The sequence below is a fragment of the Bos mutus genome, chromosome 16 (genome assembly GCF_027580195.1).
Source record: "Bos mutus isolate GX-2022 chromosome 16, NWIPB_WYAK_1.1, whole genome shotgun sequence".
NCBI lineage: Eukaryota > Metazoa > Chordata > Mammalia > Artiodactyla > Bovidae > Bos > Bos mutus.
The window spans coordinates 35,096,200-35,116,510 of record NC_091632.1 but is presented as its reverse complement, the minus strand read 5'-3'; the positions used below and the strand labels follow the sequence as shown (position 1 = coordinate 35,116,510).

General features: G+C 53.6%; 2 protein-coding genes and 1 pseudogene across 11 annotated transcripts in view; 1 reads left to right on the top strand and 2 right to left on the bottom strand.

Annotated features, from left to right (window-relative positions):
- LOC102271764 (cyclin-dependent kinase 11B) overlaps positions 1–16,903 on the top strand; it is a 40,522-nt gene extending 23,619 nt beyond the window's left edge. For 8 of the 9 annotated variants that reach the window (XM_070385054.1, XM_070385057.1, XM_070385058.1 and 5 more), the window contains 18 exons: positions 478–593; positions 1,757–1,884; positions 2,906–3,044; positions 11,082–11,218; positions 11,582–11,704; positions 11,979–12,074; positions 12,156–12,311; positions 12,499–12,564; positions 13,103–13,278; positions 13,988–14,078; positions 14,571–14,692; positions 14,876–14,981; positions 15,187–15,308; positions 15,386–15,493; positions 15,576–15,692; positions 15,783–15,931; positions 16,021–16,210; positions 16,295–16,903. In XM_070385054.1, the coding sequence (XP_070241155.1) occupies positions 478–593; positions 1,757–1,884; positions 2,906–3,044; positions 11,082–11,218; positions 11,582–11,704; positions 11,979–12,074; positions 12,156–12,311; positions 12,499–12,564; positions 13,103–13,278; positions 13,988–14,078; positions 14,571–14,692; positions 14,876–14,981; positions 15,187–15,308; positions 15,386–15,493; positions 15,576–15,692; positions 15,783–15,931; positions 16,021–16,210; positions 16,295–16,387 (2,235 nt within the window). In that variant the 3' untranslated portion in view covers positions 16,388–16,903. The remainder of the gene's footprint in view (positions 1–477; positions 594–1,756; positions 1,885–2,905; positions 3,045–11,081; positions 11,219–11,581; positions 11,705–11,978; positions 12,075–12,155; positions 12,312–12,498; positions 12,565–13,102; positions 13,279–13,987; positions 14,079–14,570; positions 14,693–14,875; positions 14,982–15,186; positions 15,309–15,385; positions 15,494–15,575; positions 15,693–15,782; positions 15,932–16,020; positions 16,211–16,294) is intronic. The other variant, XM_070385056.1, reaches the window with a different exon arrangement.
- LOC102281485 (large ribosomal subunit protein P1 pseudogene) lies at positions 6,136–6,671 on the bottom strand (annotated as a pseudogene).
- Positions 16,904–17,311: 408 nt separating the features above from the next.
- MMP23B (matrix metallopeptidase 23B) lies at positions 17,312–19,782 on the bottom strand. 2 transcript variants are annotated; one of them, XM_070385065.1, is made up of 8 exons: positions 19,471–19,782; positions 19,006–19,142; positions 18,785–18,924; positions 18,553–18,720; positions 18,026–18,190; positions 17,844–17,954; positions 17,641–17,767; positions 17,312–17,553 (listed from the first exon to the last, which is right to left on the bottom strand). In XM_070385065.1, the coding sequence occupies exons 1-8, from the start codon at positions 19,627–19,629 to the stop codon at positions 17,442–17,444; spliced, it is 1,119 nt and encodes a 372-aa protein (XP_070241166.1). In that variant the 5' UTR covers positions 19,630–19,782; the 3' UTR covers positions 17,312–17,441. The 2 variants fall into 2 exon arrangements, with proteins under 2 accessions (XP_070241166.1, XP_014338359.2); XM_014482873.2 differs by having other exon boundaries at positions 17,312–17,534.
- Between the last annotated feature and the right edge of the window lie 529 nt (positions 19,783–20,311).

The window sequence follows — 20,311 nt, the reverse complement described above, 5'->3', positions numbered from 1 at the left end:
TTTCCAAGTATTTTTTACTATAGTAGGAAGTTGCCTTGAAATTAATGTTTTACACCTTTCTTGGTTTACCTAATAACATAGGAAAAGTGTAGTAATTTAATGAGGAGCATTGAAAGAAATACCTCTTCTTTAAGATTAGCAACAGACTTTTCTTACATATTTATGAGATATTGCAAATTATTTGGTGTATGAAGTATTCTTTAAGGCTCAGTTTTGTCTCATATAAACAACTAACATACTTGGCATAGAGTCTAATGTCCCTTTACATATATGCTGGTTTTAATTTCTCAGGTTCTGGTTTACAGAGTTATTTGTAATTCTGATGTCATGGGATTTGAATGAAAGTTTTTTAGATTTTATCACATTGGTCATATGAAAAAGTGTGTATGAAAGTTGGTTTTGGGATGTTGGCAAGGTTTGCATCTTATTAAAAATAGGCTTATCTGTAAGGAAAAGTACTCTCTCCTTGCTTCTTAGTCTGATGACCGGGATTCCAAGCGGGATTCCCTTGAGGAGGGGGAGCTGAGGGACCACCGCATGGAGATAACAATAAGGAACTCGCCGTACAGAAGAGAGGACTCCATGGAAGACAGGTGAGCAGGGTGCAGCCCCGAGGAGCTTGCAGGCTGCAGGTGTGCTCACATCTGGCTGTGTGTGACCCTTATGGCCCTTCTCAGTGTGATTTTGTAAGTTGGAGGTCACCACCTCCATGGAAATGAGCCTTGTGTGGTGTCAGGTAACAGCTCCCCACTCTGCTTAGGAGAAGTGTGAGTGTGTGCTCCTTTCTTTGTGATTGCTCTTCAGTGAAGTCAGCACAACTCACATAGTACATTTAAGGAATTGGGTGTTTGTGATGATTTCTATACGTACTGTCTAAAATTATCTACAAATAAACCAGAGTTGCTGCTGAAAGATACTTGAGCGAGGCCTAGGAGAAACAGAAACAGAAGCAGTCCTGCCAAAGCTGCACCTCTGACATTTCTTCCTATGCTGTGGCTTCTCCTCGCTTTTTTTCCCTTCATGTCCATCATCAAACAGTCAAAAACACTATAACGAGAAATTAAGGCTAAAAGGTATAGACTGTGCATTCTCCCAAGGTTTTGGTTTTATACTCAGTTGGGAATATGAAATGACCTTTTGAGGTCATTAAGTTTGACTAAAATTGTGGGACCTTCTTTTTTAACAGCTTTTTTAAGTGAGAGACTGCACAGATTTAATGTATGCAGTTTGATAAGCTGTTATACACGATCAAGATAATTAACACTGCATGTCTGTCACACCCTAGAGTTTCCTCAGAGAGCATTTTTGTTCCGTATAACACACTGATTTCCACTGTATTTTCCATCTGAATCTGTGTTTAGTACACAGTTTGGGCTTAAGTTTCATAATCGTTGTTATTAAAGTCAATAAGTCGTGTCTGGCTCTTTTGCGACCCCAGCGGACTATAACCCACCAGGCTCCTCTGTCCTTGGTATTTCTCAGGCAAGAATACTGGAGTGGGTTGCCATTTCCTTCTCCAGGGGATCTTTCCTACCCAGGGATAGAGCACATGTCTCCTGCATTGGCAGGCACATTCTTTACGGCTGAGCCACCAGGGAAGCCTGAGTGTCATAATGAGCACAGTCTTTGAGGTGATGGTTGAGGCTCTCCTTTATGTTCTGAACCCTTCCCTTCCCTGGGCTGGGGAGACTCCCTGATGCCCTGGTGCTCCCTACTTCCCTCTCAGGTGACATAATGCCATGGTGTCTCATTGCAGAGGAGAGGAAGATGATTCTTTGGCTATCAAACCACCCCAGCAGATGTCTCGGAAGGAAAAAGCACATCACAGGAAAGACGAAAAGAGAAAAGAGAAACGTAGGCATCGCAGTCACTCAGCAGAAGGGGGTACAAAGCATTTGTTTCATTTTGTGTTGTGTTCAGATACGGTCTCCTTCCTACTTCATGATCTGCTACGTTCTTCAGAGCTCAGCTGAGAGAGAAGAGAATAAAATTTTAGCTAAAAGTATAAATTTATTATAGATCATTCTGAATAGATACTTCATTTTCCTTTTGGTGTGTTTTCCCCTCACTGCATTGTTCTGGGGAAGCTGGTCTGTGTCTTAATTCAGCGTGGGAAGGCCGCTCTTCAGTGCTCAATTGCTTTTAAGAAACAGATGCTTGATGAAGTCCAAGTAGTGAGTTTGCTGTCACACCAATATCGAGAGCTTCTTAGGGATATTGGGAAACTGAACCTGGGCCTGATGTAAATCTTGTTAAACGCAGGTGGCTAATGTGGTTTATAATGTGATGCAGAAACTAAAAGGAGTTAAGCTTTGTCCTGTGTTCTTTACAAAGGATGACTTTTTTAAAATCATGAGACTAATGTAGCCTAATCACAGTTTATTTAATACAGAAAATTGAGAAGATAGAGACCACAGTTCTGTTCAGTGATAATCACGTTATTTTTGTTTTTTTTTCTTAACTTCACGCTTACTGCCTAGCGTTTTATGTCTTCATCTTTTTTCTTTTTTTTTTAAATAAAAGTCATGGTTGTTTCTCCAAGTCTTTTTTTTTTTTGGCTGCACTGGGTCTTCATTGCTACTCAGGCTTTCTCTAATTGCAGCAAGCAGGGGCTACTCTTTGTTGCAGTGCAGGTTTCTTATTGCAGGGGCTTCTCTTGTTGCAGAGCATAGGCTCTAGGACACACAGGCTTCAGTCTTTGAGGCACATGGGCTTAATTGCTCCGCAGCATGTGGGATCTTCCTGGACTGGGGATCAAACCCTTGTCCCCTGCATTGGTAGGTGGATCCTTAACCACTACACCACCAGGGAAGTCACTGATTAGATATTTTTTCTTTTTTTCACTGGGTATTGTTGAGTTTTGGAGGTTAAGTCTCCTCTCACGACACATGCTATTTGCCCATAGGGAAGCACGCCAGAGTGAAAGAGAAGGAGCGGGAGCATGAGCGCCGGAAGCGGCACCGGGAGGAGCAGGACAAGGCTCGGAGGGAGTGGGAGCGGCAGAAGCGGAGGGAGCTGGCCCGGGAGCACTCGCGCAGGGAGAGGTAGGTGCCCTGATGACAGCAGAGAGGGCACGCAGGTCACACAGACGGGAACTGGGCAGGAAGCGGCCCAGAGGCTTGTCCTGAAGGGAGCGAGGGCTCCCTGCACATGGGGCTGCACATGTGAGGTGACAGAAGTTGACGAGGGGAACAAAAACCTGTGCACCGAGGCTGCTCAGGTGCCCAGGAGCCCGGCTGAGCGGGTGAGAGAATGTGGTCCTGACTCAAGGCAGAGTCCCCGACTCAGCTTCTGAGGTGGTCCCTCAGGGAAGGATACTGCTGGAGGGAGCTGGGAGTCTAGGAGGAGCTGAGAGGTGAAGAGTGAAGGTTTGGGCCAGACCTGCAACTGCGGGGGAAGGAGAGTAGGGGGGGTGGTGGCCATTAGGGGTCGGGGGGCTGTCCACACCCTCAGACGACGTCCATGTGAGGGTGGTTAGGGACGAGCCTGGGGCGAGGCGGGCTAGGCCGCTGTCCCATCCCTGTGGAGCCATCCTGGAGGCGGCCCGTCCCTGCGTGTGCACCTGTGGCACAGCGAGGAGGGGCTTCGCTGTGGGTGACTTGCCGCCTGCTTGGCCGGTGGGTGTGCACCAGGCGCCTGCTCTGTTCTAGGGACCTTGTCCAGGAAGACTGACCAACAAGGCATATTGCTTAGGGTTCTCAGGGGTTACAATAGAAGTAGACTCGGGTTCTTCCAAACAAACAAACAAAAAAGACAAAGAAACCCCAAAGGCCCTGAAATGGCCAGGAGCTAGGACACCAGCCTCTGGTGCTTTTGTCTCCAGGGGCCTCTCTGTGGGCTCAGAGTCCCAGAGGAATATCTGTTAACCCAGGTCTGTCCTACATGGCCTAGGCGTGACCCCTAGGCTACCTCTGTGTCCTGTGGTCATTTCCAGGGAGAGCTTGGGAGCTGGGCTGCTCTGCAGGAGGGGAGTAGTAGGGTGGAAGGTGTGGACATTCCCAGCAGCTGGGGCCCCACAAAAGGCAGGGAAGGCAGGTGTGAGAAGGGTCTATGTTTGCAGGCCCCGTGCTCTGTCCAGTGTGGTAGGGGCACACAGCTATGCAGACACAGTAGTGACCCCAAGGAATCCATGCTTGAAAATAAAGAGAAGCACATGGAACGGTGCAGCAGTGGCCACACTGTACAAGGCGAGCTCACAGGGTTAGCCTCACAGTCACTGAATGGCAGCAACTGGGAGGAAAGGTTGGAAGGCATGGTTGCTGCAGGACATTGTCTAGAATGTCCAGTGTTCAACAGAGAGCTCTAAGACAAATAGGATTTAACCCCTTCTAAGGAAGAAAAACATCATAGAAACAGTGTGTTCCAGACTTGGCGACCTAGAAGCATGGAACTTGAAGATGGACATCGTGCCTTCTAATGACAGCGAGGAAAAGGTTGAAGAAAAGCTGAGGGACAGCGTCTATGGGACCAGCATGTGCACAGTGGTAGTCTTGGAAGGAAGGGGGAACAGCTGAAACTGTCCCAAATTTGATGAAAAATATTTATCTACATATCAGAGAAGCTCAGTGAACCCCGAATAGTATAAGTACAAAGCAACAGTTGTACCAGGAAAACCAATGGGAAAGTGGGGAAGGGCAGGAATGCTGGTAGCCCAAAATTCTGTGTGCGTCACAGCCTGCCTCCCAAGTGAGGGCAAGTGAGCAGAGGCTCTCTGCCAGCAACGTGGGCATTCTGGGAAGTGCTTAAGGACAACCTTCAAGCTGAGCAGAAATGACACCAGAAGAAAAGGCTAGCCCTGGGCGTGGCTGAATTGCAGGTTGGGACAAAAGCCCCTGTAAACATGCTTCTTCTCCCATCTTGTCTGAATTACTACAAGAGACACAGGATTGCATAAAACAATGATTAAAACACTGTGGTCAAGTAGCCATAATGTGTATAAACTGCAGGAGGAAATGGGAGTGGGGGCTGTACGTGAACAAGATCTGCATTTCCTGGAGCTTAATCTCATGAGATGCACACTGCAATCTCTAGAGCAACTTCTAAAAAGTAGTAAATAGAGGAATTAAAATGATTTGCTCAAAATCCCCATTTAAACCCCAAATGGGTAACTGCCTGGTAGTCCAGTGATTAGGACTCCCTCTTCTGCCACAGGGGGCCTGGTTTTGATCCCCGGTTGGGAAATTAAGATCCTGCACGCTTCATGGTGCAGCCAAAAAAGAAACCATCCCAACTGGGAGAAAGAGAGAAACCAAAAAACAAGACAAAAGAAGGTGGGGGTACGGGGGGCAGCAGCTGTATCCATAGTTACATTCAGTGTGAGATGAGTCTCTGCACCAAACATGGGAGAGCCTGTCAGACAGAAAACAAGATCCAGCTGTGTGCTGTGTCAGAGGGACATCTTAGAGTTGGAGACAAAAGTAGGTTGAAAGTAAAGGAGGAGGACTTTGTTGGAGGTCCAGTGGGTAGGATTCCATGCTTCCAATGCAAGGGGCACAGGTTCGATCCCTGGTCATGGAACTAGGATCCCACACCCCACGTGGCAGCCAGAAAATGAAATGATGGGAAAGGATGGCCCATGCACACGACAACAGTAAAAGGGCCTGAGTGGCTACACTGACGTCAGACAAAATGGATGTTACAAAAGACACTGGAGGTAGAGACCCTCATGACGACATAAATGCAGAGCAGGAAGATGCGACCAGGGTAAATGTTTTGGCACCTGGTGTTGGACCCCAACCTGACACAACTGAAGGCAGTCCATTGACTCTGGGTGGAAGCATCGGGGTCCCATGCCAGTCATCAGTAGTAAAGCTGGAGAAAATCAGCAAGGATGTAGACAATTTGGAAGATGCTACCAGCCAAACGTCCTGACAGGTGGGCACAGCAGTGCAGCTGCAGGACACACGTCTGAAAGCTTCTAGGATGTGTTTCCACAAAACTCCAAGCTGTGTGAGGGGTCTCAGAAGAACTGAGGCTGAACAAAGTGTGCCCTCTTATCACAGAAGAGTTCAATTAAAGTTCGCAACGGAAAGAAACTGGGCCAGGCGGGGTATCCTCAGATGTTTGAAATCCAACAACCCATTTCTGAAAAACCTATGGCCAGCACAAGAAACGATGAGGAAAAATACAAACTATTTGACTTTTTTTTTTTTTTTAAACAGCTCAGCTTTTTATTCAATGTGTTACTAAAGAGATTTAGTCAGAAAGACCAAAGCCCATGTCATCATCAGACTCTTCAGATTCTTCTTTCTTTGCTTCTACTTTCTTCTCCTCAGCTGGGGCAGCAGCAGTGGATGGGGCAGGACCTCCTGCTGGTGCAGCACCGGCCGCTGGGGCGGGTCCACCAGCCCCCACATTGCAGATGAGGCTCCCGATGTTGACATTGGCCAAAGCCTTTGCAAACAAACCTGGCCAGAAAGGCTCAACATTTACAGTGGCTGCTTTAATGAGGGCATTGATCTTATCCTCCATGACCGTCACCTCATCATCGTGCAGAATGAGGGCAGAGTAGATACAAGCAAGCTCGGAGACGGAGGCCATGGTGCGAGCGAGTGCTAGGTGGGGGCTGCCGAGCGCGGTGCTAGTCGCCGGATGAAGTGAGGGCCTCGCCCCAAAACAGCCTTAGCTTCCTCGGAAGAACCAAGCACCTTAGCGGCAGCGGAGGAAAGAGCTTGACTTTTTATTTTTGAGGGCTGAAAAATGCGTACAACTTGTGGGATCTTAGTTCTCTGATAGGGATCGAACCCAGGCCCCACCAGTGAAAGTGCCCAGTCCTAATCACTGGACCGCCAGGGAACTCCCTGGAAATGTTTTGAACTAAATGAGAATAGAAGCAGTATATCAGAACCTAGGGCTGCGGCTACCGTTTTGCTTAAAGTGAAGTGTTTTGGCTGTAAACACCTAAACCAGATCCCTGCGTGGGGCTATGGCTCCCTTCCTTTCCTTAGATGGAAGGCCCAGGAAGACTTGCCTTCTAGTAGAAGTGGATTAAAACTATGCACACCTGGGGAAAGCCCTGGTGTGTCTCAGAGCATCAGCTGAGCAGAATGACCAAGTGGGGTTTCAGCCCTAGGCAGTTACCTCCTTGGACCAGAACTTTCCTCTTGGCCAGTTGTTAGGGATGGGGTTAACAGGACTCGAGTTCTGGTTTTTAAAAGCCCTTTGTGGGCTGAAAAACCCAGTTCAGTTCAGTTCAGTCGCTGAATCGTGTAGGACTCTGCACCCGACGGATTGCAAAATGCCAGGCTTCCTTGTCCATCACCAACTCCCAGAGCTTGCTCAAATTCATGTCCATCCAGTCAGTGATGCCATCCAACCATCTCATCCTCTGTTGTCCCCTTCTCCTGCTGCCTTCAGTCTTTCCCAGGTCTTTTCATCCTGTCAGCTCTTCCCATCAGGTGGCCAAAGGATTGGAACTTCAGCTTCAGCATCAGTCCTTCCAATGAATATTCAGGACTGATTTCCTTTAGGATGGACTGATTTGCTCTCCTTGCAGTCTAAGGGACTCTCAAGAGTCTTCTCCAATACCATAATTCAAATGCATCAATTCTTTAGTGCTCAGTTTTCTTTATGGTCCAACTCTCACATCCATACATGACTATTGGAAAACCATAGCTTTGTCTAGACAAACCTTTGTTGGCAAAGTAATGTCTCTGCTTTTTAATATGCTGTCTAGGTTGGTCATAGCTTTTCTTCCAAGGAGCAAGCATCTTTTAATTTCATGGCTACAGTTACCATCTGCAGTGATTTTGGAGCCCCCCAAAATAAAGTCTCACTATTTCCACATTTTCCCCATCTATTTGCCATGAAGTGATGGGACCGGATGCCATGATCTTAGTTCTTTGACTGTTGAGTTTTAAGCCAACTTTTTCACTCTCATCTTTCACTTTGATCAAGAGGCTCTTAATTCTTTGCTTTCTGCCATAAGGGTGTTCTCGTCTGCATATCTGAGGTTATTGATATTTCTCCTGGCAGTCTTGATTCCAGCTTGTGCGTCATCCAGCCCAGCATTTCACATGATGTACTCTGCATATAAATTAAATAAGCAGGGTGACAGTATACAGCCTTGGAATACTCCTTTCCCAATTTAGAACCAGTCCGTTGTTCCATGTCTGGTTCTCACTGTTGCTTCTTGACTTGCATACAGATTTCTCAGGAGACAGGTGAGGTGGTCTGGTATTCTCTCTTGAAGAATTTTCCACAGTTTGTTGTGATCCGTATAGTCAAAGGCTTTGGTGTACTCAATAAAGCAGTAGTAAATGTTTTTCTGGAACTCTTGCTTTTTCAATAATCCAGCGGATGTTGGCAATTTGATCTCTGCTTCCTCTGCCTTTTCTAAATCCAGCTTGAACATCTGGAAGTTCTTGGTTCATGTACTGTTGAAGCCTCGATTGGAGCATTTTGAGCATTACTTCCCTAGCATGTGAGATGAGTGCAATTGTATGGTAGTTTGAACATTCTTTGGCATTGCCTTTCTTTGAGATTGGAATGAAAACTGACCTTTTCCAGTCCTGTGGCCACTGCTGAGTTTCCCACATTTGCTGGCATATTGAGTGCAGCACTTTGACAGCATCATCTTTTAGGACTTGAAATAGCTCCACTGGAATTCCATCACTTCCACTAGCTTTGTGTGTAGTGATGCTTCCTAAGGCCCACTTGACTTTGGACTCCAGGATATCTGGCTTTGGTGAGTCATCACACCATCGTCGTTATCTAGGTCATTAAGATCTTTTTTGTATAGTTCTGTGTATATTGCCACTTCTTAATATCTTCTGCTTCTGTTAGGTCCATGCCATTTCTGTCTTTTATTGTGCTCATCTTTGCATGAAATGTTCCCTTGTTATCTCTGATTTTCTTGAAGAGATCTCTAGTCTTTCCCATTCTGTTGTTTTCATCTTTTTTTTTTTTGCATTGATCACTGAGGAGGCTTTCTTATCTCTCTGTGCTATTCTTTGGAACTCTGCATTTAGATGGGTATATCTTCCCTTTTCTCCTTTGCCTTTCACGTCTCTTCTTTGCTCAGCTATTTGCAAGCCCTCCTAAGATAACCATTTTGCCTTTTTGCATTTCTTTTTCTTGGGGATGGTCTTGATCCCTGCCTCCTGTAGGATGTCACAAACCTCCATCCATAGTTCTTCAGGCACTCTGTATGTCAGATCTAATCCCTTGAATCTATTTGTCACTTCCACTGTATAATCGTAACGGATTTGATTTAGGTCATACTTGAATGGCCTAGTGGTTTTCCCTACTTTCCCCCATTTAAGTCTGAATTTGGCAATAAGGAGTTCATGATCTGAGCCACAGTCAGCTCCAGGTCTTGTTTTTGCTGACTGTATAGAGCTTCTTCTTCTCTGGCTGCAAAGAATATAATCAGTCTGATTTCAGTATTGATCATCTGTTGATGTCCATGTGTAGAGTCTTCTCTTGTGTTGTTGGAAGAGGCTGTTTGCTATGATCAGTGCATTCTCTTGGCAAAACTCTGTTACCCTTTGCCCTGCCTCATTTTGTACTCTAAGGCCAAACTTGCCTCTTACTCCAGGTATCTCTTGACTCCCTACTTTTGCATTCCAGTCCCCTAGGATGAAAAGGACATCTTTTTTGGTGTTAGTTCTAGAAGGTCTTGTAGGTCATCATAGAACCATTCAACTTCAGCTTCTTCAGCATTAGTGGTTGGGGCATAGACTTGGATTACTGTGTTATTGAATGGTTTGCCTTGGAAACGAACAGAGCTCATTCTGTCATTTTTAAGACTGCACCTACATTCTGTATTTAACTTATATGAAGAGTACATCATGCAAAACGCCGGGTTTTATGAAGCACAAGCTGGCATCAATATTGCTGGGAGAAATACCAATAACCTCAGATATGCAGATGACACCACCCTTACGGCAGAAAATGAAAAGGAGCTAAAAAGCCTCTTGATGAAAGTGAGAGTGAAAAAGCTGGCTTAAAACTCAGCATTCAAAAAACAAAGACCATGGCATCCAGTCCCATCACTTCATGGCAAGTAGATGTGGAGACAGTAGAAACAGTGACAGACTTTATTTTCTTGGGCTCCAAAATCACTGCAGATGGTGACTGCAGCCATAAAATTAAAAGACACTTGCTTCTTGGAAGAAAAGCTATGACCAACCTAGACAGCATATTAAAAAGCAGAGATACTTCTTTGCCAACAAAGGTTCTTCTAGTCAAAGCTATGGTTTTTCCAGTAGTCATGTATGGGTGTGAGAGTTGGACCATAAAGAAAGCTGAGCACTGAAGAATTGATGCATTTGAACTGTGGTGTTGGAGAAGACTCTTGAGAGTCCCTTGGACTGCAAGGAGAGCAAATCAGTCAATCCTGAAGGAAATCAGTCCTGAATATTCATTGGAAGGACTGATGCTGAAGCTGAAGTTCCAATCTTTTGGCCACCTGGTGGGAGGAGCTGACAGGTTGGAAAAGACCTGCATGCTGGGAAAGATTGAAAGCAGCAGAAGGGGACAACAGAGGATGAGATGGTTGGATGGCATCACTGACTCAGTGGACATGAGTTTGAGCAAGCTACGGGATTGGTGATGGACATCCATTTCTTCTAAGGGATTCTTGCCCACAGTAGTAGATACAATGGTCATCTGAATTAAATTCTCCCATTCTTGTCCATTTTAGTTCACTGATACCTAAAATGTTGATGTTCACCCTTGCCATCTCCTGTTTGACCACTTCTAATTTACCTTAATTCAGGGACCTAACATTCCAGGTTCCTACGCAATCTTGTTCTTTACAGCCTCCAACTGTGTACCTCCATCGCCAGTCACATCTACAACTGGGTGTAGTTTTCGCTTGGGCTCCTTCACTTCATTCTTTCTGGAGGTGTTTCTCCACTCTTCTCTAGGTGCATGCTGGGCACCTACCGGCCTGGGGAGTATATCTTTCACTGTTGTATCTCTCTGCCTTTTCATACTGTTCATGGGGTTCTCAAGGCAAGAATACTGAAATGGCTTGCCAGAGGGATAGTTTATAAATGCAGCAAAAAGCACTGAGGGCCAAAAAGAAAGCTTCCGGTTTCGGGGGTGAGAAAAGATTTGGTGTGCTCCTGTTCCAGGGACCGCCTCGAGCAGTTAGAGAGGAAGCGAGAACGGGAACGCAAGATGCGGGAACAGCAGAAGGAGCAGCGGGAGCAGAAGGAGCGGGAGCGGCGGGCCGAGGAGAGGCGCAAGGAGCGGGAGGCCCGGCGGGAAGGTGGGTGGGGCCCCTGAGGTGGATGGAGCCCGGGAGTTGGGCGAGGCGGAAGGGTAGGGGAAGGCTGAAGGAGGGCAAGGTGGGCGGGGGCGAGCAAGAGGGCTAGGTGATGCTGCAGGTCCCGGGGTGTGAGCTGTGCACCCTGGATAGCCATGTCTGGTGTCCACCTCCCTAATGCCCAGTGGGTGATAGGCCTGGGCTTGAGGAGGTGGGTTCTGTCCCCTGCCTTTGACCAGTAGAGAGCAGTCTAGAATGCCCACGTGGGTCCTCTGGTGGCTTCCTGGACTCCTTCCCGGGCTGTAGGCATGTGTGCGCCTAGAGGAAAAGGGGACTGCCCCCAGCCCCTGTGCTGTTCTTGCGCAGTGTCTGCACATCACCGGACCGTGAGAGAGGACTACAGCGATAAGGTGAAAGCCAGCCACTGGAGCCGTAGCCCACTCCGGCCTCCTCGAGAAAGGCTTGAGCCGGGGGACAGCCGGAAGCCAGGTAAGGCCGCACAGCGCCTGCGGACCCAGCACAGGGTGGTCTTTGCTAGGGGGACACCTGAGTTCAGAGACTGATGCTTCACAACATCACAGGGTGCTGCAGTACCTGTGTGTGTGATGGGCTATTTGTGTAAGTTCATGCGCTGGAGGATTTGAAGACTTGTCTTCCTCCCAAGTGTCTGTAGATGAGCTGGTCCTCTTATATAAGAAGCACCATCTAATGTTTTATTTTAAAACATTGCCCCACATTCACCTTCAATGGTTTATTTTATAAGTGAAAGAAGAGAAAGTGGAAGAGAGAGACCTGCTGTCCGACCTGCAGGACGTCAGCGACAGCGAGAGGAAGACCAGCTCCGCTGAGTCCTCGTCAGGTGACTGCTTGCCCGGCCCTGCCCAACTCAGCCACCACAAGGCGGGCCCCAAGTTCACTGCTGCCTGTTTTCTTCCTAAAGCGGAGTCGGGGTCAGGTTCTGAGGAGGAGGAAGAGGAGGAGGAGGAGGAAGAGGGGAGCAGCAGTGAGGAGTCAGAGGAGGAAGAGGAGGAAGAGGAAGAAGAGGAGGAGGAGGAGACTGGAAGCAACTCTGAGGATGTGTCTGGACAATCAGCCGGTGAGCTCGAGCCTGAGGCTTAATGTGATAGGAGCTTAGAAGTTACACAACAATAAAGTCTAAGTAAACAAATATCCATCTTGAAAATGCCTTGCTGACTGGGACCTCGTGAGACCCCCACTGATCATGTGAGGGCCCTTTGCTACCTCTTGTAGAGGGTCTTAGCTGACACCTGTTTCTCTTGCAGAAGAAGTGAGTGAAGAAGAAATGAGTGAAGATGAGGAGCGAGAGAATGAGAACCACGTCTTGGTTGGTGAGAAGCCCCCAAGTGGTGGTTCACCTCTTCCTCGTCCACCTCTGACCAGGGTGCTTGACCCATGTCAGAGTTGTGGTGGGACCGTGACCCACAAATAACCCTTGTCTGTGGCACGTCCCACCCAGAAGCCACAGGGGCACCCAGCTGCTATGTCCAGGACCCAGCTGCTGGTTCCCTGGCCACCCTTCTGGGGGCTGCTCGGCCTGGACATTGGGACAGGAGCTAGAAAACACCAGCTGGGCTCTGACCACAGACCAGTCACTGGCCTGGGACTTTGTGGCCTCTGCCAACAGCCAGGCCAAGGCCTTGGGCCACTGGACACCAATTCTGGGCCAGCCTTCTCAGACGACTGGTCATTAGCTCACAGTGGTCCCAGCCTGGCCAGTGGCCCCAAGACACAGCGCCCTCTGTCCAGGGCAGTGGGACACAGTGTGTCCTGGCCCCTGGAGGCGGTCGTGCTCATATTCCCCCCAGAATGGGTGGGGGTTGTGACACTGTCTGTCTCTGGTTCTGAAATTGGGTTTAATTTCTGAAGTTCCAGAGTCACGGTTTGACCACGATTCTGGAGAGAGTGAAGAGGGGGAAGAGGAGGCAGGTGAGGGCACCCCCCAGAGCAGCGCCCTCACCGAAGGGGACTTTGTGCCTGACTCTCCAGCCCTGTCACCCATCGAGCTCAAGCAGGAGCTGCCCAAGTACCTGCCCGCCCTGCAGGTGAGGCACCTCCTCTTTGTTGCCCATGGATGGGGCTGGTGGCTGGGAGCAGAAGCTGCGTCCTCACTGTGGGGGTCTATCCCTGGCCAGGCCTGGCCCCTAGCCTCCGACATATCCCTTGTCATGGTCTGGTCTCTTGTCCAGTAGGCTTGCTGGAGGACAGCTCATGCAACTGCAGCCAGGACTCCCACAAGGGGCCCCTGCATAAGAGTCAGGCCACCTCGTGTGCAGTCAGCTCTGCAGTCACTTCTGCCTCGGCCTGGGCAGATGGGCCCTTGACCTTCCTTGCCTTATTGCCCTGTGGGGGTCAGAGGGCAGTGGTGCATATCGCCCTGCAATTCAGTAACCAAAGTGCTGCAGGGAGGGACTTGGGGGAGGGGCAGGTCCCAAGAGGGTGAGGGCCCAAGGTGCACTGAGGGTGCCACTGCTCCTGAGGGCTGCTGCGCCAGCTGAGGGTGCAACACAGAGGGTCCCTGCTGTCTTTGCATCATCTTAGGATCAGTGGCTGGAGGTGTCTCAGGGGGCCAGTGCCCAGGGCCAGCTATTGGATAGAGGGCGCCTGCTCACTGAAGGAGCAAGCAGAGGCTGAGAAGATTATTGCTCCCAGGTCCTGCCTGAGCACCATCTGGGCCTCTGGAGATGTCTAGTTGAGGCTTTGCTGTGGGCTGTGAACCTGGCTATCATGCCCTCACGCTGGTGCCTCCCCTAGGGCTGTCGGAGTGTGGAGGAGTTCCAGTGTCTGAACAGGATTGAGGAAGGCACCTACGGGGTTGTGTACAGAGCAAAGGACAAGAAGACAGGTGGGACGCAGCCCAGGGTGGTACCCCACAGGGAAGGGGGTGTGGGGCATGGACCAGGTGGCCCAGAGTGCCAGCCAGCACCACAGGCCCCTGGCTGTGTACAGGGCCCTGTCACCTTCAGTGTCAAAGTCATTGGGCGTGGTTCCTTCTGATCCCAGGGATCACCCTTCCCCTGGTGCTGGCCCTCATGGGGCCTCACCTGGCTGGTGCACACCTGAGCAGCTGGCTCTTGGCACCCACAGAAGTCAGCCTGACCAAGAAGCCCTGTGCTGCTTGTGAGTATGGAGTTCACCAGGCCAGGCCTGGAGTGACAGCACCTAAGCAGATGTGTGCCCGGGGGCCAGGGCCTCAGAGATGGAGGCGGTCCAAGCTCTGAGCCCCCAGGGAGGCCAGTTGACCACGTCCTGTGATTCTAGGGGACAGCCATAAATGGGAGCTTGTGGGTAGAAGAAGGTCTCCTCAGTGTCTGTCTTCCGGTAACTTACTTTTCAGATGAAATTGTGGCTCTAAAGCGACTGAAAATGGAGAAGGAGAAGGAGGGCTTCCCAATCACATCACTGAGGGAGATCAACACCATCCTCAAGGCGCAACACCCCAATATCGTCACTGTCAGGGTGAGGCCCATGCACCTCTGCCCACAGGGCCCCCAGTGCTGCGCCCCTAGTGGCCATCACACTTGGGGGTGTCCCTGCTGTGTCACCGGGTGTCCGGCCCTGGGATCTCACGTCTCTTGGGAGCGCTGGTGGCAGCAGGGCTGGCTGGGGCCCTGACCCCTCAGACCTGCTGTTGTTTCCTAGGAGATCGTCGTGGGCAGCAACATGGACAAGATCTACATCGTCATGAACTACGTAGAGCATGACCTCAAGAGCCTCATGGAGACCATGAAGCAGCCTTTCCTGCCAGGTGGGTCCCAGTCAGTCCCATGGGGTGGCCCTGGACCCACATCCCCTGAGGGATGTCCCACCCTCGGGCTGTTTGGGCAGGGGTGGAGGGGCTGCTGACCTTGAACTGTGACCCTATCCCACTGGTTGCACATATGCTGGAATGGCCAGTGGCTGCCACAGCGGTGAGTAGCCAGGCACCAGCCCTGTGCTTCCCGTTGCCACAGGGGAAGTGAAGACACTGATGATCCAGCTGCTGCGCGGAGTGAAGCACCTCCACGACAACTGGATCCTGCACCGAGACCTCAAGACGTCCAACCTGCTGTTGAGCCACGCAGGCATCCTCAAGGTGAGCCCTGCCCGGCGGCTGGGAGCAGGGCAGCTCCCAGCCTCGAGCCGTCTGCAGCCCACCCTCTCCCCTCACAGGTGGGGGACTTCGGGCTGGCACGGGAGTATGGGTCCCCTCTGAAGGCCTACACCCCAGTGGTCGTGACGCTGTGGTACCGAGCCCCTGAGCTTTTGCTTGGAGCCAAGGTGAGTGTGGGTGTTCCAGAGCCCCCGGGGCATGCCGGCCCTCAGCCCCCTGAGCACTCCCTGACTCCTCCCTGACCCCCAGGAGTACTCCACAGCCGTGGACATGTGGTCAGTGGGCTGCATCTTTGGGGAGCTGCTGACTCAGAAGCCGCTATTCCCTGGGAAGTCAGAAATCGATCAGATCAACAAAGTGTTCAAGGTAGGTGCCCACTGGGGGCAAGTGCAGGTGCCCGGGCCGGGCCACCCTTCCCTGCACGACCCGAGTGTCTCGAGACGCTCCCTCTTGTAGGACCTCGGCACCCCCAGTGAGAAAATCTGGCCTGGCTACAACGACCTCCCAGCTGTCAAGAAGATGACCTTCACCGAGTACCCCTATAACAACCTCCGCAAGCGCTTCGGGGCTCTGCTCTCAGACCAGGGCTTTGACCTCATGAACAAGTGCGTCCTGCCCTGCGCCCCGCCCCTGCCCACCTTGGCCCTGCCCCCAGGCTGCCCCATTGGTGGCACATAGCACCTTTTTCTCCCAGGTTTCTGACATATTTCCCTGGGCGGAGAGTCAACGCAGAAGATGGCCTCAAGCATGAGTATTTCCGTGAGACCCCCCTCCCCATCGACCCCTCCATGTTCCCCACGTGGCCGGCCAAGAGCGAACAGCAGAGGGTGAAGCGAGGCACCAGCCCACGACCTCCAGAGGGAGGTCTGGGATACAGCCAGCTGGTAAGGGGTGGGCAGGAGCTGGGGAGAGGAGTCCCCGAGGCAGGGCTGGCCCGGCCCGGGCCCTACATGCCACTGTGTCCGCAGGGCGACGATGACCTGAAGGAGACCGGCTTCCACCTCACCACCACAAACCAGGGGGCCTCGGCTGCGGGCCCGGGCTTCAGCCTCAAGTTCTGAGGCTCCCAGCTGACCTGGACCCACCCTGGGGAGCACCGACCGCGCAGGCGCTGGAGGCGGTGTCTGGGTCCAGATTGTGGACCGGGGCGTCACTGCCACAGGGCTGCCACGGGTACAACCTCAAGTCTTGGACTGCTGGCCTCGTGGGGTTTTCCACGTTTTCTTTTTATTTTATCTTGGCTTGTAAATTTGTAGGATTAAATCACATTTTCCTTGTTGTGGGAGGAAAGGCTGTACTTTTTCATATGACTTGGACTTGCCCTGTGAGGGGAGGATGGGCATTGGTACCCCCACACACTTGGCCACGGGAGGGCCATGCCGGGCGGTCATTGCTGGGACTGGGACCAGAGCTGTGGAGATTTTTGTAGTTTTTAAATCTTCAGGCTGCTGCTGGGGCACCTTCCTGCTCCTCAATGCAGGGCCCCAGAACCAGGCATGTGAACTCTCAGCCACAGTGGGTTTTTGTACAAGGTTGTTTCTGTGTTTTAAGATGTAGTAAAATATTCTTGGAGGAAAGGTCTGGTATATCCTTCTTTGAGCGGCTAGTCCTGTGCTGGATCCTGAGCTAGTGCTCCCTGGGGGTGCGGGGATCCTGGGCCCCCACACTCTTGATAGAAGGGGGGGATAAAGGGTGGCCTCCAACCCCACTTGGGCCCATCTCTTCCTGACTTGGAAGACCAACAGCTACTAGTCTGGCTGGACAGGCTCTCTGTCTGAGGCCCCCACCTCCTCCAAACTAGTTCCTTTTGCTGGTGCCCCCAGCCCCGCTCCCCAGCTCACTCCACTCTTGCAGCCACGGGAGCCCTGCCTCCCCAGCACTGAGCACATGCCAGATCTGGCTCTAGTGGTCAGCCCGCTCAACAGGCTCCCCACCCGCTGGGCGCAAGAACAGCCGCCCACCCTCCCAAGAAAGGGCAAGGAGACTTGAGAGACAAAGTGCTTTATCAGCGGCCTCAGCCCCGAGGACGGCGCTCAACTCCGCACGCGGATGCGCCAGGAATAGGTGCTGAGCACGCGCTGCCGCCGGCGCACCACACACGTGTAGGTGCCCTCGTTAATGGCATTGGCGATGATGCTCAGGTGCGCTTCGCCCAGGGCCAGGTAGCCGGGGTAGGAGAACTCTAGGGGTTCCTGGTCCTTGTACCAACTGCGGAGAGGGCGGAGGGCTGGGCAGGGAGGGTCCCGCCCTCCCCTCTTCGCGCTCCCCGCGCCCCCACCCCATCCCCAGTCGGGCGCCGGGGCGGGTCACTCACTATACTTTGCCTTTCTTGTGGAGGATCTTCTGACCGCAACGGAAGGTCACATTCCTGCCCTCGGGCACCAGCTTGGTTTTGGTCCTGGGGGGCGGCGGGGTGGCGGCCACCGTGGGGAAGGGGAACTCTGCTCGGGGTGGGGGAGCCAGATCAGCGCTGGGCGCCCCCCCGAGCACCCAGGCCAGGCGGACACCCGACCTCACCATAGCAAAAGTCGCAGCTGCTGGGGCACAGCCTCTTCATGAGTCGCCGGCGGGTGTCGCAGAAACCCCTCCGCGCCCAGGACGCGCACACAAACAGCCTGTCCAGGCAGCCTGCGGAGGCAGACTGACCTCAGGACGCGCCCGCCCCCGCTCCCGCAGCTCACCGCCGGTCCCGCACTCACCGTAGAGCCGGTGAAGCCCCCACAGCTCGTCCTGCGATAGTGCCTTCCAGCCGCGCAGCGTGGCGTTGAGGTGCATGAGCGCCCGGCCGTGCTGGGAGTGCATCAGGCCCAGCGCGTGGCCGATCTCATGGGCCGCCACGTGCACCAGGTCGGTGAGCCACACGCCTGCGGGCCCGGCCGGTCAGCGCCCGGTACCCGGCCCAGCACCCACCCCCACCCAACCTCCTTGCTCCCCGCGGCCTGCACAGCTGCTGCAGCGCAGGGAGCCTCCCCGCCGCAGCCATGGAAGATAAGAATGTTCCAGGCCGGCTAGGCGGTGAGCTGGCCCCCAGGAATGCGGCTCCGGCTCCGGCTCCAGCGGTGTGGGGGTGGAGGGGCTTCAGGACTCCCGGAACCCAGGCCTACGGCCTCGGACCAGCCTTCCCCTCCCTGCCAGCCTGACCCCAAATCCCCTGCACGACCCCTCAAAGATCCCCGCTGTTCCCACTGTGGTGGAGGGGCCCCATGGGAGGCCAGGACCGCGTCACCTTTCTTCCAGCTGTAGCGCGTGGGGCCCAGGACCCAGTACTCGCTGTCGTCAAAGTGGATGCCGCCGTGTGGGGGAAAGAAGGCGTGGGCCAGCTCGCCCGTGGGGCCGTCGAAGCAGTGGTGCAGCGGGGAGACCAGGCAGTCCGTGTGGTTGACGGGGTAGAAGCCTGGGGGAGCACGGGCCTGAGAGAGGGCCTCTGGGTGGGGCGGGGGCAGGGGCACGGCGCCCACCTATACGGAGATCGCTGGGCTGCTCGGGGGCCACCTCGCGGAAGCTGAAGGGGGACACGTCACTCCACATGCGGAAGGCGGCGGCCAGACCCCGCCGAGTCTCGCTGGGGCTGAGCAGGTTCCTCGGGAAGGAGAGGATCCTGGGGTAGGAGTCACGGTCAGGGGTGGCGGCAAGGAGGCACCGGGCTTGCACCACCCACCTTCCAGGGCCAGGGCCGCACTTGTACGTAAGGTTGAAGTGTTCCCAACGCAGCCTGGCCGGGGTCAGCGTGTAGCGGCGTCTGCGGGGCACCGGTGGGTGCGGCGGACTGAGGCTCCCGGAGGCCAGGACGCCCGAAGTCTGGGGCGCAGCGCCTCCCTTAAAGGGAAGCAAGTGCTCCGTGGGGAGGCAGTAGGGACTGTCCCCAAGCCCCAGGTCGCGAGGAAAAGGGCCTGGAAAGGGGGCGCGCTCCAGGGAGCGCTGATGGCCCCTCTTTCTGCCTTTCGGCTGTTTCTGGTTTTCTACCCTGAGCCGGGTTTACTTAACAGAAAGAAAAAATTACTAAAAACAAGCCAGGTCGGAGTGGGCGGAGCTGGCGGCAGATTTGCCCCCCACCGGCCCCTCCCCCCGCATCCGCGGACATGCGGACTCACGCCCGGATAGCGGAGCTGGGGCCGGACCCACCCGTTCCCGCGCCCGCTCTCACCTGCGCTACTCTCGCCCCGGCCCCGTTCGCTGGGGTCCCTGGCCAGGCCAACAGCACGAGCGCGGGGAAAAGGCACAGCGCGCCCAGCACCGCTCCAAGCTGGCGGGCCCGGTCGCCAGCCCCCGACGCCGCCGAGGGGACGCAGGCCCCGCGGCCCATGGCGCCTGCGGACTCGCTGTCGGGGCTGGGGCGGTGGGGCGGCGCGGCAGCGGCTCGGATTACAGCCCCGGGGGGAGGGCGCGCGGCCGCCCCTGAAGGGAACCAGCTGGCCGCCCACTGTCGGGAGCACCCTCGCCGCCTCCAGCCTGGGGCGCAGGGACCTGGGCCTCTGGGTCGGTGGCGGTGGCCTGGGCAGGGCCCGCTGGGCGGGGTCACTTGGCAGTGGGGGGGCGAGGAGGGCCCGGGACGCCAGAGAAGGGACAGACGCCAGGGACTTAGGCTTAGGCGGGAGTGTCAGCTGGGGTCCCCAAACTCGCTGGAAGTTGAATGACTCGGCAGCTTTTCTCCCAAACAGAGTCCCCCCAAGCCCCTCGACACTGCATGAGACCCGGCAGTGGAACCTCCATCCTGGTCAGCTGAGGACACGTCCCCCGCAGGCGCTGGCGACAGGGACCCCGCAAGAGGGGAGGGACGCGACGGGAGGGGACGTGGCAAGTGAGTACCAGGCTAAGGAAGAGGGACGGCGCCTGCGGAGAGGGGTTTGTGTGCCAGGAGAGAGAGGGACCTGCCGGGGCCAGCGGAAGGACCTGGCAGGCGACAGAGAAAGCGCACAAGGTGCGGGGGTGGGGGCCATAGGGAGCCAGGAATCTGCACTAGGCGCTCCCTGCGGCGCGCAAGCAGG

Bases quoted from the DNA above. Each gene is read 5' to 3' on its own strand.
- MMP23B (XM_014482873.2), bottom strand. From the start codon at position 19,629: ATGGGCCGCGGGGCCTGCGTCCCCTCGGCGGCGTCGGGGGCTGGCGAC. The intron at 19,143-19,470 runs GTGAGAGCGGGC...CTTCCCTTTAAG, and splicing joins CCGGGGCGAGAGTAGCGCAG to GGAGGCGCTGCGCCCCAGAC. The intron at 18,925-19,005 runs GTGCGGCCCTGG...CTCCTACCCCAG, and splicing joins CACTTCAACCTTACGTACAA to GATCCTCTCCTTCCCGAGGA.